Source organism: Clinocottus analis, unplaced genomic scaffold, assembly GCF_023055335.1.
Source record: "Clinocottus analis isolate CAN_PGR_092001 unplaced genomic scaffold, fCliAna1.0.p SCAF_18, whole genome shotgun sequence".
Lineage (NCBI taxonomy): Eukaryota > Metazoa > Chordata > Actinopteri > Perciformes > Cottidae > Clinocottus > Clinocottus analis.
In genome coordinates this window covers 16,121,369-16,136,368 of record NW_027175909.1, presented here as the reverse complement: position 1 = coordinate 16,136,368, position 15,000 = coordinate 16,121,369, and the positions used below count along the sequence as shown (strand labels likewise).

The 15,000-nt window shown below is 43.0% G+C and overlaps 2 protein-coding genes across 2 annotated transcripts in view; one reads left to right on the top strand and one right to left on the bottom strand.

The window, feature by feature from the left end:
• LOC137789099 (NLR family CARD domain-containing protein 3-like) overlaps window positions 1–9,691 on the bottom strand; it is a 16,490-nt gene extending 6,799 nt beyond the window's left edge. Inside the window, exons 1-14 of the mRNA XM_068582354.1 lie at window positions 9,558–9,691; window positions 9,106–9,217; window positions 8,400–8,527; window positions 8,029–8,205; window positions 7,611–7,718; window positions 7,436–7,510; window positions 7,236–7,335; window positions 6,384–6,518; window positions 5,885–5,963; window positions 5,068–5,145; window positions 3,043–3,189; window positions 2,793–2,909; window positions 1,632–1,723; window positions 1–1,345 (exon numbers count right to left, since the gene is read on the bottom strand). The exon at window positions 1–1,345 is cut by the window's left edge and continues 585 nt beyond it. Coding sequence (XP_068438455.1) covers window positions 1–1,345; window positions 1,632–1,723; window positions 2,793–2,909; window positions 3,043–3,189; window positions 5,068–5,145; window positions 5,885–5,963; window positions 6,384–6,518; window positions 7,236–7,335; window positions 7,436–7,510; window positions 7,611–7,718; window positions 8,029–8,205; window positions 8,400–8,527; window positions 9,106–9,157 — 2,633 coding nt within the window. The 5' untranslated portion in view covers window positions 9,158–9,217; window positions 9,558–9,691. The remainder of the gene's footprint in view (window positions 1,346–1,631; window positions 1,724–2,792; window positions 2,910–3,042; window positions 3,190–5,067; window positions 5,146–5,884; window positions 5,964–6,383; window positions 6,519–7,235; window positions 7,336–7,435; window positions 7,511–7,610; window positions 7,719–8,028; window positions 8,206–8,399; window positions 8,528–9,105; window positions 9,218–9,557) is intronic.
• A 2,275-nt stretch (window positions 9,692–11,966) lies between these two features.
• LOC137789098 (stonustoxin subunit alpha-like) overlaps window positions 11,967–15,000 on the top strand; it is a 4,226-nt gene continuing 1,192 nt past the window's right edge. The window contains exons 1-3 of the mRNA XM_068582353.1: window positions 11,967–12,050; window positions 12,201–12,322; window positions 13,801–15,000. The exon at window positions 13,801–15,000 is cut by the window's right edge and continues 190 nt beyond it. Coding sequence (XP_068438454.1) covers window positions 12,235–12,322; window positions 13,801–15,000 — 1,288 coding nt within the window. The 5' untranslated portion in view covers window positions 11,967–12,050; window positions 12,201–12,234. The remainder of the gene's footprint in view (window positions 12,051–12,200; window positions 12,323–13,800) is intronic.

The following is a 15,000-nucleotide window of genomic DNA, read 5'->3' as shown; positions in this document are numbered from 1 at the left end:
AGGGATGAATAGTTGTAGTCTTCTCCCAGGAAGTTTTCTAGTACCTCTGTCTTCCTGTGTGTGAAACAGTGGAACATGTAGACGGCAGCCAGGAACTCTTGAACACTCAGATGAACGAAGCAGTAGACGGTCTCCTGGAAGATCACACTCTCTCTCCTGAAGATCTCTGTACAGACTCCTGAGAACACAGAGGCCTCCGTGACATTGAGGCCACACTGCTCCAGGTCTTCTTGGTAGAACATGATGCTTCCTTTCTCCAGATGTTCAAACGCCAGCCTCCCCAGCTTCAGAAGAAGTTCCCCGTCAGCCTCCGTCAGCTCCAGAAGACTCGTCTCATGTCCCTCATGGTACTTCTGCTTCTTCCTCTTGGTCTGGACCAGCAGGAAGTGTGAGTACATGTCGGTCAGGGTCTTGGGCAGCTCTCCTCTCTGGTCTGTGGTCCACATGTGGTCCAGAACTGTAGCAGTGATCCAGCAGAAGACTGGGATGAAACACATGATGTGGAGGCTCCTGGAGGTCTTGATGTGTGAGATGATGGTGCTGGACTGCTTTTCATCACTGAATCTCCTCCTGAAGTACTCGTCCTTCTGGGGGTCGGTGAAGCCTCGTACTTCTGTCAGCCGGTCAACAAGAGGACGAGGGATCTGATTGGCTGCTGCAGGTCTGGAAGTTATCCAGACGAGAGCCGAGGGAAGCAGGTTCCCCTGGATGAGGTTCGTCAGCAGCACGTTGACCGACGCCTTCTGGGTGACATCACGCACAACCTCATTGTTGATGAAGTCCAGAGCGAGTCTGCTCTCATCCAGACCATCAAAGATGAACAGCAGCTTCCAGACAGAGAGCTCCTCTGCTGGGACCTTCTGTAATGTTGGATGGAAAACATGGAGCAGCTTGAGAAGACTGATCTCATCTCTGATCAAGTTCAGCTCCCTGAACGAAAGCAGCACCACCAGATCCACGTCCTGGTTCTCCAACCCCTCGGCCCAGTCCAGAGTGAACTTCTGCACCGAGAAGGTTTTTCCAACGCCAGCGACGCCGTTGGTCAGAACCAATCTGATGTGTCTCGGCTGGTCAGCTGAGGCTTTAAAGATGTCGTGGCACTTGATGGGAGTGTCATGGAGGAGCTTCTTCTTGGAGGCTGACTCCAGCTGCCTCACCTCATGTTGGGTATTAACCTCTTCACTCTGGCCCTCTGTGATGTAGAGTTCAGTGTAGATCCTGTTGAGGAGGGTTCCACTTCCTGTTTCAGCACTTCCTGTTTCAGCACTTCCTTCAGTCACACGTTCACATCTCTTCTTCAGACTGATCTGGTGTTCATCTAAAAGCTCCTGCAGACCACGATCTGCTGAACCAGAGAAACAAGAGAACATGTGAAGAAGACTTGATATTGATTCGTCGTCTGTACCTGAAGGTACAGACGAGGGCTCGTGAGTGAAAGTAACTTTTAGTTTGGTTCAGTTAGTAGCTATAAAGTGGTGGGATGTGAACACAGAGAGTTTCTCTCTGGTCACCAGAACAGACATCTGTTGATCCTAAATGTCTCCTGTGAGACTCAACAAGAGTTCCTGTATGAGAACAACACTTCCTGTTTCCTGACATGAAGACATCAGCAGAGACATGGACGCTCTTACTCTGTACAGAGCTGCTCTCACTGGTCTGCAGTGCAGCTCTGGTTCTGGTTCTGGACGTCAGCTCCTCCTCAGGAACAAGACTCCTCTTCTCTCTGTGGAGACATTTCTTTATTACTGAAATGATTTGTTGGTTGTCGATGAAAACATCCAGATTTGGACTAAATGTGTAGAAGCTCAGAAGTTCAGAGATCAGTTAACATGTTGTTACTTTTCTGTTTGAATTCAGAGATCCAGCGTTGGACTATAAGAAAACACACTGGCGTGAAAGGGAAGCAAGTAGCTTCTGTGGAGACGGCTAAGCTACACCAGGACGGTTTGGCTAAGCTAGCTGCTAACGCCGTATTTTGCTTTCCAAGCTTGCTTTTTGAATTGACGTGGACCGATACAGCATGGACAGCTACGGGAGTAAGCAACATGAAGCACTTGTCGGAAAAATTAAGAAAACATGAGAACACCAGGAGGACACACATGGATAACTCCGTCAAGCTACTAAGCTAGCAAATCAAGCAAAGTCAACACCGCTACCCACGGACACAGGACTGCGGTGAAGAAACACAATGAAGTGGATAAAAACGGACACATTTTATCCAGGCTTTTGAGCTAGCCTAGCATGACGAGTGCTGCCGGAGCGCCGTAAGACAGCCAGCGTTTTTAAAGGCACGTCAAAGACGGCATAAACTGAGCTGTTGGTTATTATATGATATGCAAGTAACCCAATTTGTGTTTTGGCTTTAGAAACCGTTTGTCAATCAATGTTGTGGTTTTTGTTATATGTGTTTTACCTGCGTTAATATGAGATGCTTTTATTTTGAAGGTGTAGTAATAATAGTAACAATTCAGTATACACTTTGGCACGGATTTGTCAAAGTGTTGGAATGAATGTTAAATATTTAACTGCAAAGTCGTAATGCGTGATACCTTTTTTGCATTGAATCATCCAGGGATTTTTGCTGAAATTTATTAGATAGCCCACCAAAAGAAATTGCCACTAGCCGCCACTGTAGCTGACTGACAGATGTCACTGAGACGAAGAGGAAGATGATACAAAATGTTGAAATTTTAGTTGAAAAAAAAACTTTAGTACCTAAACACAAATCATCAGAAAACACTGTTGGTAACTGAAAATCAGTCCTATAAACTGGTTATTAGAAGTTCTCTTACTTTGTGTCTGAGGGTCCAGGTTCATTACTGAAGTTTAGAGGAGGACCTATGGACTGATCACTCTTCATTGACAGACAGAAGGATCCTGGAGACTCGGCTCTCTGTCTGGACTGAACTCTGCAAACATGAAGAGGGTTTTATTCAGAATGAATCTTTGATAACAACAAAGACATTAAAGTAGATCAGAAGTCATATTGTTGACAACTTTACAAAAAGGATAGATGACATACACGAGTAGAAGTTGTCTTACTTTGTGTCTGAGGGTCCAGCTTCAATCCTGAAGACTATAGGAATATCTTTAGAGCGATCACTCTTCATGGACAGACAGCCGGAGACCAGAGACTCTGCTCTGTCCTCCTCTTCCTCACAATCACTCATCTTCTGGTCTGAAGTCAGTCTGAGAGATAAACAGGAACACTGTGAGCTCACGACACAATATAGTTTGCTAGATGAATATGCTTAACTCTAGACTACTATCAGGTGGTTATGGTATAACTACAAAGCCTTAAGAGATGCATGTCAGCAGAAAAAGGAAAAAGACCACCGGCCCAGGTGCATTATAGTCACATGGTTATGGACAGATAGATATATACTTTATTAATCCCTAAGGGGAAATTTGTTATCAGAGTAGCACCTAACATCTTACAGACACAACAAAATAAACCCAAAATAAAATATTAAAACAACAGAGATGAAAGATATATACAGAATAAATACAGAATATATATATATATATATATATATATATATATATATATATATATATATATATATATATATATATATATATATATATATATATATATATATATATGTACTTTTCAACTCTGCCACAGAAAGCCCTGAAAACCTGCGAGCGACATCCACATGAGTGTGAATACAGTAATATGAAGGTCAGTCAGTGATGATTGCTTTTAGGCGTTAGAGTAAATTGAACAAGGGCGTTTGTTCTCAGCGTTGGTACGGACGTCAGCGCCATATGAAAAAAACTTAATTGATATTATGTTGAACAGGCAAACTTTATTCAACTATATTAACATTTGTGTAACTTGTTATATATGTTGTAAATTGTCGCATCTTTTATATTTTGTACCTTTTTTTTTTACCTGAAATTTATTGTAATTCTGTGTTGGGAGGACCCAGCAAATAAGCTTTTCGTTGTGTAGATAACGGTTATCTGTGCATATGACAGTAAAAACATCTTCAATCTTGTACATAAAGTCATATTATACATACAGAAAACGATGGTTTGTTTTATTTATGAAATCAAATAACAAGAATAAAGAAAATGATTGACATTGTATTTCTACTTTACCTGTTTATAACTTTTAACTCTTATAAAGAGTAGAGAAAAAAACTACTGTCATGTGTAGACTATGACAGTACAAAGTACTGTTTCTATCAGCAGACGCCTCGTTGTCTGCAGTTTGGAGACGTGATCCACTTCCTGAAAGTATATTTACTTTACTCAGTTTGCTGCAGCAGTTGAGAAATCTCTCTTCTGCAGCTTGAGACGTTATCAGATACTGACAGATACTATGCAAATTAAAACGTCTGCGCAGAATTAAACTCTGGGACTTTTTTTTTTGATTTTTTAATTATTTACAGTTGAGCGAGCAGCTGCAACGGAAGCTGCCTGACAGCGACATAATATAGTGTGACGCACTTTTAAATATATATTTAAACAGTTCCTTTTTAAGAGATTTTCCACTTGGCAAAGCCTCAGCGAGTCTGGCCCAGTGCATGATGGGAAACGCCTTACTGAGAGCTGACAACAAACACCACGTGTTGTAGAAAATCCTTATTTTACGTGTAGTTGTGATACTCAACGCTCAATTGTTGACTATTGAGGTTTAAAATAAAACACATTTTGTGTGGTTTATAAAACAAAATCATATTTGTATAACAATCCAAACCAGTAGTAATGTATTTCACAGACAGACATAAAAACAACAGAGGATCACATATAAATATATTCAAATGTGATCTGTAAACTAAAAGTGGACTACATATCGTAACTAACAGGAAGTGTTTTATCCCGTAGCTTCCTGTTAATACTTTTAAGGCAGCTGAATTTTTTGTCACCGCGTCCAGGAGCGGCCGCTGCTCTCTGGACTCCAGCCAAGAAGCAGCTCTAACGGAGGCGCCATGTTTTGTTCTCTCTTCTGGGCGACGAACATAGTATAGGCATAAAGGCAAAGATATATAGACACATACACACACTCTCATACACGCACCGTCTCTCTCACACACTCATAAACACACACAATCTCACCCTGCTCTTCTTTTCCGTGCTCTTCTTTTCCTGTTCTCATGCAGCTGGATCACGTAGTCTCTGTGGCTCCGCCCATTTTCATTTTTCATTTACAGGAAATCAGACGGGTTCATGGAAAGAGAGAGAGAGAGAGAGAGAGAGAGAGAGAGAGAGAGAGAGAGAGAGAGAGAGAGAGAGAGAGAGAGAGAGAGAGAGAGAGAGTGTGTGTGTGTGTGTGTGTGTGTGTGTGTTCACAGTGTTCATGAGTCTCTTGGCTTCAACAGTTTCGTAAGACACCGTTTCCAAAACTTGTAAGGGCGTAATAACTAGTTTGTGAACGCCGCAGAGAAACACAAATATCCAAGAAATACAAATGAATACAAACATAAAAGCAAACTAAATGCCAAAAGGAGCTTTGTGGGCAAAGTTACCTGTGTGATTTGTGTTTCAAGAAAAAAACACTTAAAATCTAAATATTTTTTATGTTTAATACCAAGAACATAATAATCTGAAATTGTTTGCAAACAATGAATGTGTTCAGTTTTCTATTTGATCTGAACCGTCCAAATGTTCTTTGTTAAATGTGTATTTCCCAGCATGCCCTCACTGCCACCGCAGGTCAGTGTGGTGGTCTCCCACTATGAGAACTGGGACCAGCTTCAGGCTCATTCAATTGAAGGACAGACTCCCGACATGGTGAGTTTGGTCTCCTGGGGTCCACGTGGAAGATCGATGCTTCGCCACAGAAGAAACACCCGAAACGGGTTCACATCTCGTTTTTCCCCCTTCCCATGAGTCCCAGTGTGCAGACAGAAGGCGCGGCCAGTAGAGCGCCTACGCCACGGCGGGGATGAAATACTGCAGCGACACATCTTCATGCAGCAGAATCAGGTGGACGACCCTCTCATGCACGATGTCTGAGGGGACGACATCAACATATGATTTAACCAGATGAAGAAAAACAAGCAAAACCTCTCGGCTACATTCAGCTTTTGTAAAACAGACATATTCAGTGTATTCCCAAAACATAATCACTTATCAAATTAAATGAAAAATAAAGGTTTTCCTTTTGAAATCGATGAATGTACAGACCTCACAGCTACAGAAAACATCATTTTGGAGCCATTTATACTTGATAAAGACAATTTAGAGCTCATGTTTGGTAGAAGTTTGGATCCTACAAAATGAACCAGAAGCTGCAAGAAGCTGGATTTGTTTATATTTCCCTGCATGGAATATACGTTTCTTATTTCAGAGCTGAAGTGATAACAGTATGAATATCATTGCAGCGACTAGGGAACATGGCCCCACTGGCTGGAGGAGCTGGGAGGACTTACTGCACATGGCCTTGCTGGGGTTCACCTGCTGGCCCACCAGAAACTGCTGCAGCTTCCTGATGTCTACCCGGGCCTGGACCATGGCCTCCGGGTCCCTGCTGCGAGATGGACCGCCGTCCTGGGAGGCGTCATCACCTGGGGAGAGAATATTACAATGAATTGCTTTTTAAGTCCACTAGATGGTGCTGTGTAGTCAGCAGAGTTCCTGGATCAGTGTGATTGGCAAGAAGTTGGTCAAAACAAAAAATGGAGACAATTGGAGAAAGAAATTAGAAATGTATGACAGTGATGGTCAGTTTGTCCTATTTTGCTGCAATAAAAATGACAATGATGGAAGTGAGATGAACAGACTGAAAACTTTATCTTATTAGATAAAATATGTTGACAGTTTTCCTTTGAAGACAATATGTGGTTCAAAAAAGGAAATAAATCGCAATACTCAACATATCGCAGTATCGTGATAATATCACAGCATTGTGATAATATCGCAGTATCGTGATAATATCACGGCATCGTGATAATATCACAGCATCGTGACAATATCACAGCATCGTGATAATATCACAGCATCGTGACAATATCGCAGTATCGTGATAATATCGTATCGTGGGACATCTGGTGATTCCCAATCCTACTTATTATGTCACGTTATTACTCAGGAGTACTTATGAAGTTATTTTCTCATGAATCAGAGTGCTGGATCAAATGAAACACGTTGATGCATGAAGAGTCAGAGGACGATCACGTTCATCCTCTGGGGACCATGAACGTCTGCTGAAACTTAGTGTGACATAAAAACAGGACGCAGACATATACAGACACACACACACAAACAAAGGAAGCTGGTTTTACCCCACGGAGGGTTCCCTAGGTCCTTGAAGTGAGTGGTGACGGAAACCAGATCCGTCTCAATCTTTAGGTTCATCTCTCCGTTCAGGTTGGCCTCCATCACCTGAGACCAACACAACACAACCAGACACCATGTTAAACTCTGGGTTTCCTTAAAGTAACAAACCTGGAGCTGAGAGGTGTTTGGAGGACCGTGACCGTACCAGGAAGTTGGAGAGGTTCTTCATCCTGTCCACGACGTTCTTCATCGTCTTCAGAGGCGGCAGGTAGACGCTGACCTGCAGGGCGGACAAGCGGAGACACGACTTCTGCACTTGTACTGATCTCCATCCTGTGAAAACCGGCCACGCGTTCCATCGATAGAGAGGCGTCACTTACGTGGAAGTCCGGCATGCCGGGTTCTTTGAACTCGTGCCAGAGCCTCCGGGGGACGATGTCCACCGGGACGTCGTGGGTCACGACCCGACTGCTGCTGGACATGGTGGGCTGGACGGGACATCGCTCCGTTACTCTCAGACCGGACAACGCGCAACACTTCATACAGTTCCCCTCTACCCAAGAGCTTGGACGCCTACCGGAGTTTCTTCTTGTGATAGTAGCTGTACCCAGCATGCAGTTCGGCGGTGTAATTTCATAAATGTACAATTATTCGTGTTACAAATTGTTTACATGGAGCGTTAGTTGTGGGTTATTAACTGTTGTGATAAAGATTTAACCACACAAGTTATAGCCATAACACATAAGTAGCTCCGACCACTGCGCCCTGAGCGGTGAAAAAATAATTTTGCCGTCTCACCAGCTCGGCGGCGATGGTGAGGCAGGGGCAGTGCTTCTTGGTCAGCTTCACTTTGACGGCCTTGGCGCTCTGGACCGTCTTCAGGGCTCTGGACAGGTTCTCTGGCGTCACCTCTAGACAGATCTCATTGTCCTCAGAGGACACGCCCTCCATCTGGTACTCGTCGAAGACGTTGGACTGCAGGGAGGGCAGATGAAACATCACTAAGAAACCCGTCTCTGGTTGCATCTTCCCCACCTTGTGAGGACGCGTGGCCCTCTGTGCCACAGTGGACCAGTTGATGTGTCGGCAGAGTGACCCTCTTCCTTCAGGACCCGGTGAGGGTTTGACTCCCCATCCGGGGAAGCGTGCAGCTGAACCGGAGCTTTTACCTGAGATAGCTCGCACCACATGCCGACGCCGCCGTTGGCCACTTTGCCGGACAGGACGAAGAACAGGTTGTCCGGAGTGAGTCGCAGGACGCACACCTTGGTCAGCTTTGAGATGGTGGTGACGACTCCTGGTGAGGAAGAGGAGCAGAGTGACCATGACACAGACGTCATAGTGGAAAAGGGATCAACCAGCTGTTCTTCCTCTCTCCTGATTCCATCCTGTTGAACTGGCTGCTGGTTTCCTTGTTGAACTGGGAGTTCAGCTGACGCTCCCACCATACTATATTATATCACATAACATCACATCATAATATATGTTATCACATATTACACATCATATTATAATATACTATATTATATTACAGAATTATAATATAATACACTCTACTCATAATTAATCAATTAGAGCAACTATTTGAATAATTAATAATTCCCTCCAGAGGAACAACACATGTGGACCTTCTGAGTTCTCGTTGTAAACCACATTTTAATCCCCCTTTAAAGTATAGTCATAAACTATTTCAGAAGGTATTGAGAGCCGAACAGAAGACCGTCCCCGACTTGTCATCACCACTCACAGAAATGTTTGAATAACACGTGACGTGGTGTTGTGTTTGACTTTCCCGCGCAGAAATGGCAGTTTTCCTTGCGGAAGTCTGGTGAGCGCTCCCCGGTCGGCCGCTAAAAAGAAGCTCACGTGACTTACGGGTGAAGCGGTTGAGACACGTGACGTCGAGGATTCTCCCGCGAAGCTTCATGTTGGCTCGTGACGGGCCGCGTGCCTCGGAGGTCGCTGCGACGCGGACTTCTTCAGGTTACTTTTTCCGGCGGAGGGTTGTTCAGAGCGCACCGCGGTTGTTTGGTCCGTCCGTCCGTGACGTCAGACGGAAACAGCAGCCAGCACCAACGGTTCCGGTGGAACGAGCAGTCAGCAGAAATAATACATCAATATTGTTAAGGATAATTTTAAAGTCTCTGTATTAAGTATTTTATATCAAACAAAACAGCCAAAACGACCTTATACTTAAAATATAACGCATATAGAGAAAGCCTGAACCTGATTGTGCCTCCATTGTGTGGCAACCGTCAACGGAAAGACGATAAATAAAAAATTAATAAATGGAACAATGACAAAATTTTATCTAATAAACTTCTTACAGAACCTGTTCCCTGTAGATTGTTCTGTTTCAGCTTAAACTGGCTTCTGGGTGTTTAGACACAGTGTAGTTCTGCTCAGTCGCCACCAGGGAGAGGGGCGTGGGGGGGACCAGGTCCAGCTGAGTTAAAGTCACATGAACCAGCTGCAGGAGCCTGGGATCCAAAAGCAGAACTCGGTTTGTTGATCCCTTTTTAACCGGCTGGTACATTTAAAGATAAATAAAAGTAAAGGAGACGTCATGACCATACTTGGACATTGTAGCAATGTTGAAGCAATGCATAGTGTATAAAATTACAATGATATCTACTAATATGTTATTATTATCATATTTTATCATATTTACCATAGCAATACTAGTATCATATTTTTGTGCAATACTGTTATATCTTTTATATTTCGTGCCTTATTTTTATATTTTTTTTAAAAATTAAGTTTATTGTAATTCTGTGTTAGGAGGACCGAGCAAAATAAGGAATAACTGTCTGTTATCTGTGCTTATGACAGTAAAAACAAAAAGCAGCTGTGACTGGATTTGACTTGCAAAGAGTACATACCAGATCGCAGAATAGTTTCATGTACTTGACAGTTGCCATGCTGTAAATGCTGGATATCATTTGATGGATAAGAGGGACAGAAGAAGAAGTCCTTTTTAAATAGTCAAATGCTTCCAGAAGTTCATCAACAGCCACAGTGTTGCACAGAAATGAACTCGTCATGAAAAGATCTTTAACTTCTTCTAATGTTATTAAAACAATAAATGTCACATTATATTGAACCATTATAAACGTGACATCAATGGATCAAAACAAGAACTGGAAAAATGCAGTTCAACTGCAATGGATGAGCAAAGGTTGGTTTTACACTACCGTTCAAAAGTTTGGGGTCATCCAGACACATTTTCAGTTTCTTGGCAAGTTCTGGCGTAGAATATCCTTCATTTCTAAGAACAAGAACAGTCGGGAGAATTTCACATGAAAGTTCTGTATTTCTGGCCATTTTGACAGTTTAATGAAACCCACATCGTGATGCTCCAGACACTCAACTAGCTCAAAGGAAGGCCAGTTGTATAGCTTCTCTCACCAGCAGGACTGTTTTCTGTGTAACATGGGGCTTCAAGGGTTTTCAGAGGGTTTAAATGGTTTTTAATGACTTTTCAAGGATTTTAAAGGGTTTTTAAGGATTTTAAATGTTTTTTAGGAGGTGTTCAAGGAATTTCAAGGGTTGTCAATGAGTTTTCAATGGGTTTTCAATGAAGTTCAGGGATTTACAACGACTTTCAAGGGTTTTTTATAGGGTTTTCTACTCATCCATTAGTCTTTCAAGGCGATGAGCAAACACAATGTACTATTAAAAAGCTGGAGTGAAAGCTGCTGGAAATGGGCCTCTGTAGATATTTCAATAAAAACCGTTTCCACCTAGAATAGTCTTTTACCACATTAACAATGTATATAGTGTATTTATGATTCATTTAATGTTATCTTCTGTGAAAAAAAAACAGTGCTTTTCTTTGAAAAATAAGGACATTTCTAAGTGATCGGTAGTGTACATAAGTAGAACCATTACTAGTACAACTGAGCTGCAGCTCATTGTCAATTAAGCATTATTCACAGTGCTAATATAATACCTAAATATTGATGCTACAGACAGATTTCTGTTCAGAAATCTATTGCCTGTTCCATTACCAAGCAAGACATCTGAATACTAGTTACAAAAACCGAACAAATAATGTCTTCTGTGGATTTTTATAATGTTCAGAGCTTAACACTCAGACTGTACACTCTGCGCGTCATCTTTTTGGGTTCAATAAACATGTTCTGCAGTGCATCAAACGTGTACCTTAGCTCACCTGGATAGCTCAGGTTTGGAGCAAAGATGAGACCAAACAACACGGCACATGCATGTGCAACTTTCAGTAACGATGCCCATACCCTGTGGAGGCTGAGAGGATCCTCCTCTTCCCCGATGACAAACACTTAAGCTCTGTCTCATCACACTGATGCATTGTTGCAGATACCAATCCACCGATGCAAAACCAGAGTCCCGCTACACTCAGTTAATGGAGTGTTTGGACCTATCAGCTCTACTGGGAGCAAACCAGTTGAACGCCCTCTCACAGTCAATAGATGATTTGACTACAATCAGCAGCTGTAACTGTATCTGACTAGATACCAGCTCTTGCAGAATAGTTTCATGTACTTGACAGTTGCCATGCTGTAAATGCTGGATATCATCTGATGGACAAGAGGGACAGAAGAAGAAGTCCTTTTTAAATAGTCAAATGCTTCCAGAAGTTCATCAACAGCCACAGTGTTGCACAGAAATGAACTCGTCATGAAAAGATCTTTAACTTCTCGTGGGCGGAGTCGGCAGAAGAGGCGTTCTGACAGGATATAAGCGAGCCGACAACCTCACAGATCGTCACACTGGAAGCTCCAGCTGGACGCTCGCACAACTCAGCTGATCCACACGACTTCACCAGGTGAGGACCGGCGGTGACAGAGGGAGAGGAGACACATGTAGATGTCGAGTTCGTCTGATCTCCAGTCTGTGTAGAACTATCACTGTCAGACTGGTGTGCACAGGGAAATACTGCATTTCTCATAGACTCTAGTACATCTAACAGTGTAAGTGAAGTACTGAAGGCTGTGGGGTCACTTTTCTCATCAGGTTGGAGAAATGGCCTCAGATCTCAAAATTGCTGCCCTGGGTCGACCTTTCACCCTGGGAATGCTCTACAATGCTCCGAGAGATAAACTGATCCCAGGTAAGTATGAGATTACATTAGATTATTAACCAAAACCTTTTCAAATGTGTCTCCCTATCACAGCTTTTGAAATCATTTCACTATTTCAATCCTCACGTTTTTTTTAACATTTGTATTCAATGTTAAAATAATTAGAGAATTTTGAATTCAAAAACGTAGCTGTGAACATTCATTAGTCAAGATTTTAGGGAAGCATGTTGTAGTAACAGCTGATGTATTATTCTGGGATAAAGAGGAGAATTGAATTGTTGTTATTCTTGAAAATCTGTCTGTGTTTCTCGCTTCTTTTTTCGTTTTTTTTAAATCGATTAAATTACTTTCGTACTAATACTGTAATGTTGACAGCCCACCCTACTTTTTTTGGTCTTACTTATCAATAAATATGTCCAAAAAAATCCTTTTGGCACAATGATTTTGCTCCTTTATTCAGTAGAAATGTAACTTCCAAAATCTGGCAAGTATTTGTCATTATTATATGTTATAAAGTTTGAAAACAGTGTGTAAAAACTAAAAAGTAAAGAAACATATTTTCATTTTCTTCTAAATTGAAAATGAACCTGAGCAAAGCCTTTGAGATGATATAAATTAAATGTAAACTGTTTTATATCTTCTCGAGCAGTTTAGTTTGCATAGAGCATTCAGCGTCCATGTTGCAGGCTTTTATATGAGTCCATGTTGCAGGCTTTTATATGAGTCCATGTTGCAGGCTTTTATATGAGTCCATGTTGCAGGCTTTTATATGAGTCCATGTTGCAGGCTTTTATATGAGTCCATGTTACAGGCTTTTATATGAGTCCATGTTACAGGCTTTTATATGAGTCCATGTTACAGGCTTTTATATGAGTCCATGTTGCAGGCTTTTATATGAGTCCATGTTGCAGGCTTTTATATGAGTCCATGTTGCAGGCTTTTATATGAGTCCATGTTGCAGGCTTTTATATGAGTCCATGTTGCAGGCTTTTATATGAGTCCATGTTACAGGCTTTTATATGAGTCCATGTTACAGGCTTTTATATGAGTCCATGTTACAGGCTTTTACAGATTTGTTTATCTCTCTGAACCAGCTCCTGTCCAGCTGAAGTCAGAACACATTAATGCAGTACTCACACATCCAGGCAGCTTTTACATGAAGCTACTGCAATGTTTCCTCCTCACAATGGCCTCCTGTCTGTTCTTTTCTCACTGTCCTCCTTCGTGTTTGTTGGGACAGGAGAGTGGTCTTTAGTGGGGGGTTTATGTGGGCTAGCAAGTGGCTGAGCTCTCAGAAACTACACTAATACTATTATTTACAACTCCAACATATTATTTCAAAAGAAAACACCGCTCAAAACGCCACTGAATTGGAAAGCTACGCTTCTTAGCGGTCAGAATAGCTTTGCATCCTGTTTGCATGTTACATTCTGGCCCCGTCGCTTGCATCCGTACTAAAAGGGTTAAACTAAACGATCCTCCTGCTTTATGTTTTCCACCTTCTTAAGGTGGGACGTTGTGGGACGATGGAACTCTCCAAGGGAAGATAACTGAAAAGGTTCAACCCTTCAGTTCTTTCACAGTTACTACATCTGACACCATTGACTCCAAGTCCTCTCAGCTGGATGTCGAAGCTTCTCTGAAGGCCAGTTTCCTCAGTGGACTGATTGAAGTCGAAGGATCTGCCAAGTATCTGAATTACCAGAAGAAATTCAAGAATCAGAGCAGAGTGACGTTAGAGTTCAAATCCACCACCAACTTCAAAAAGTTGTCAGCGCTTTGCCTCGCCCACAAAGACGCCCACGTGATAGATCACATCAAGAACAACTCGGCGACGCACATAGTCACTGAAATCGTCTACGGGGCGAATGCTTTCTTCGTGTTCGACAGTCAGAAGATAACGGCCGACAGCGTCAAGGACTTGCAGGGCAACATGAAAGCTGTGATCGACAAGATCCCCAAACTCAGTGTCGAGGGGAGCGCCGGCATCAAGCTGACGGATGAAGAAAAGGCCGTGACTGGGAAATTCTCCTGCAAATTCTTCGGAGACTTCAACCTCAAAAGCAACCCTGTGACCTACGAAGATGCAGTGAAGGCCATCGTGCAACTTCCACAGCTACTGGGGGAAAAAGGAGAGAAAGCGGTCCCGGTGACGGTCTGGCTGATGCCGCTGAAGAAGTTGCATCACGAAGCGGCCGAGCTGAAGAGCGAGATCAGCTTCAGACTGATCCGGAAGATGCAGGACGCCCTGGAAGATTTGAGCGAAATGCAAATGAGGTGCAACGATTCCCTGGAAGGCGGAGTGGTGGGGAACTTTCAGATTCTTCAAGAAGAGTTCGAAACCTTCCAGATGCGGTGTCGCGACTACGCGTCCAAACTCAAGCGGACCATGGCGGAGAAGTTCCCCTCCATCCGCGAAGGGGAAGACGAGAGCGCCGCAGAGAAGGTCCTGGATGACAGACACGACTCGCCGTTCAGTCAAGAGAAACTGAGCAAGTGGCTGGATGACAAAGAGAGACAAATGAACGTCATCGGCGCCTGCGTCAATATCATGAAGGGAACGAAGATCGTCCGAAGCAAGACCGAGCTGGACAGAGAGGTTCTTTCTGGAGAGGATGTCGTGTGCTACGTCTTCACCTCCACGAAAAAGGGGGATACCTTCCTGGATGAGATGGCCGCCTACTTGGGCGTCCGTGAAGAAGGGAGTA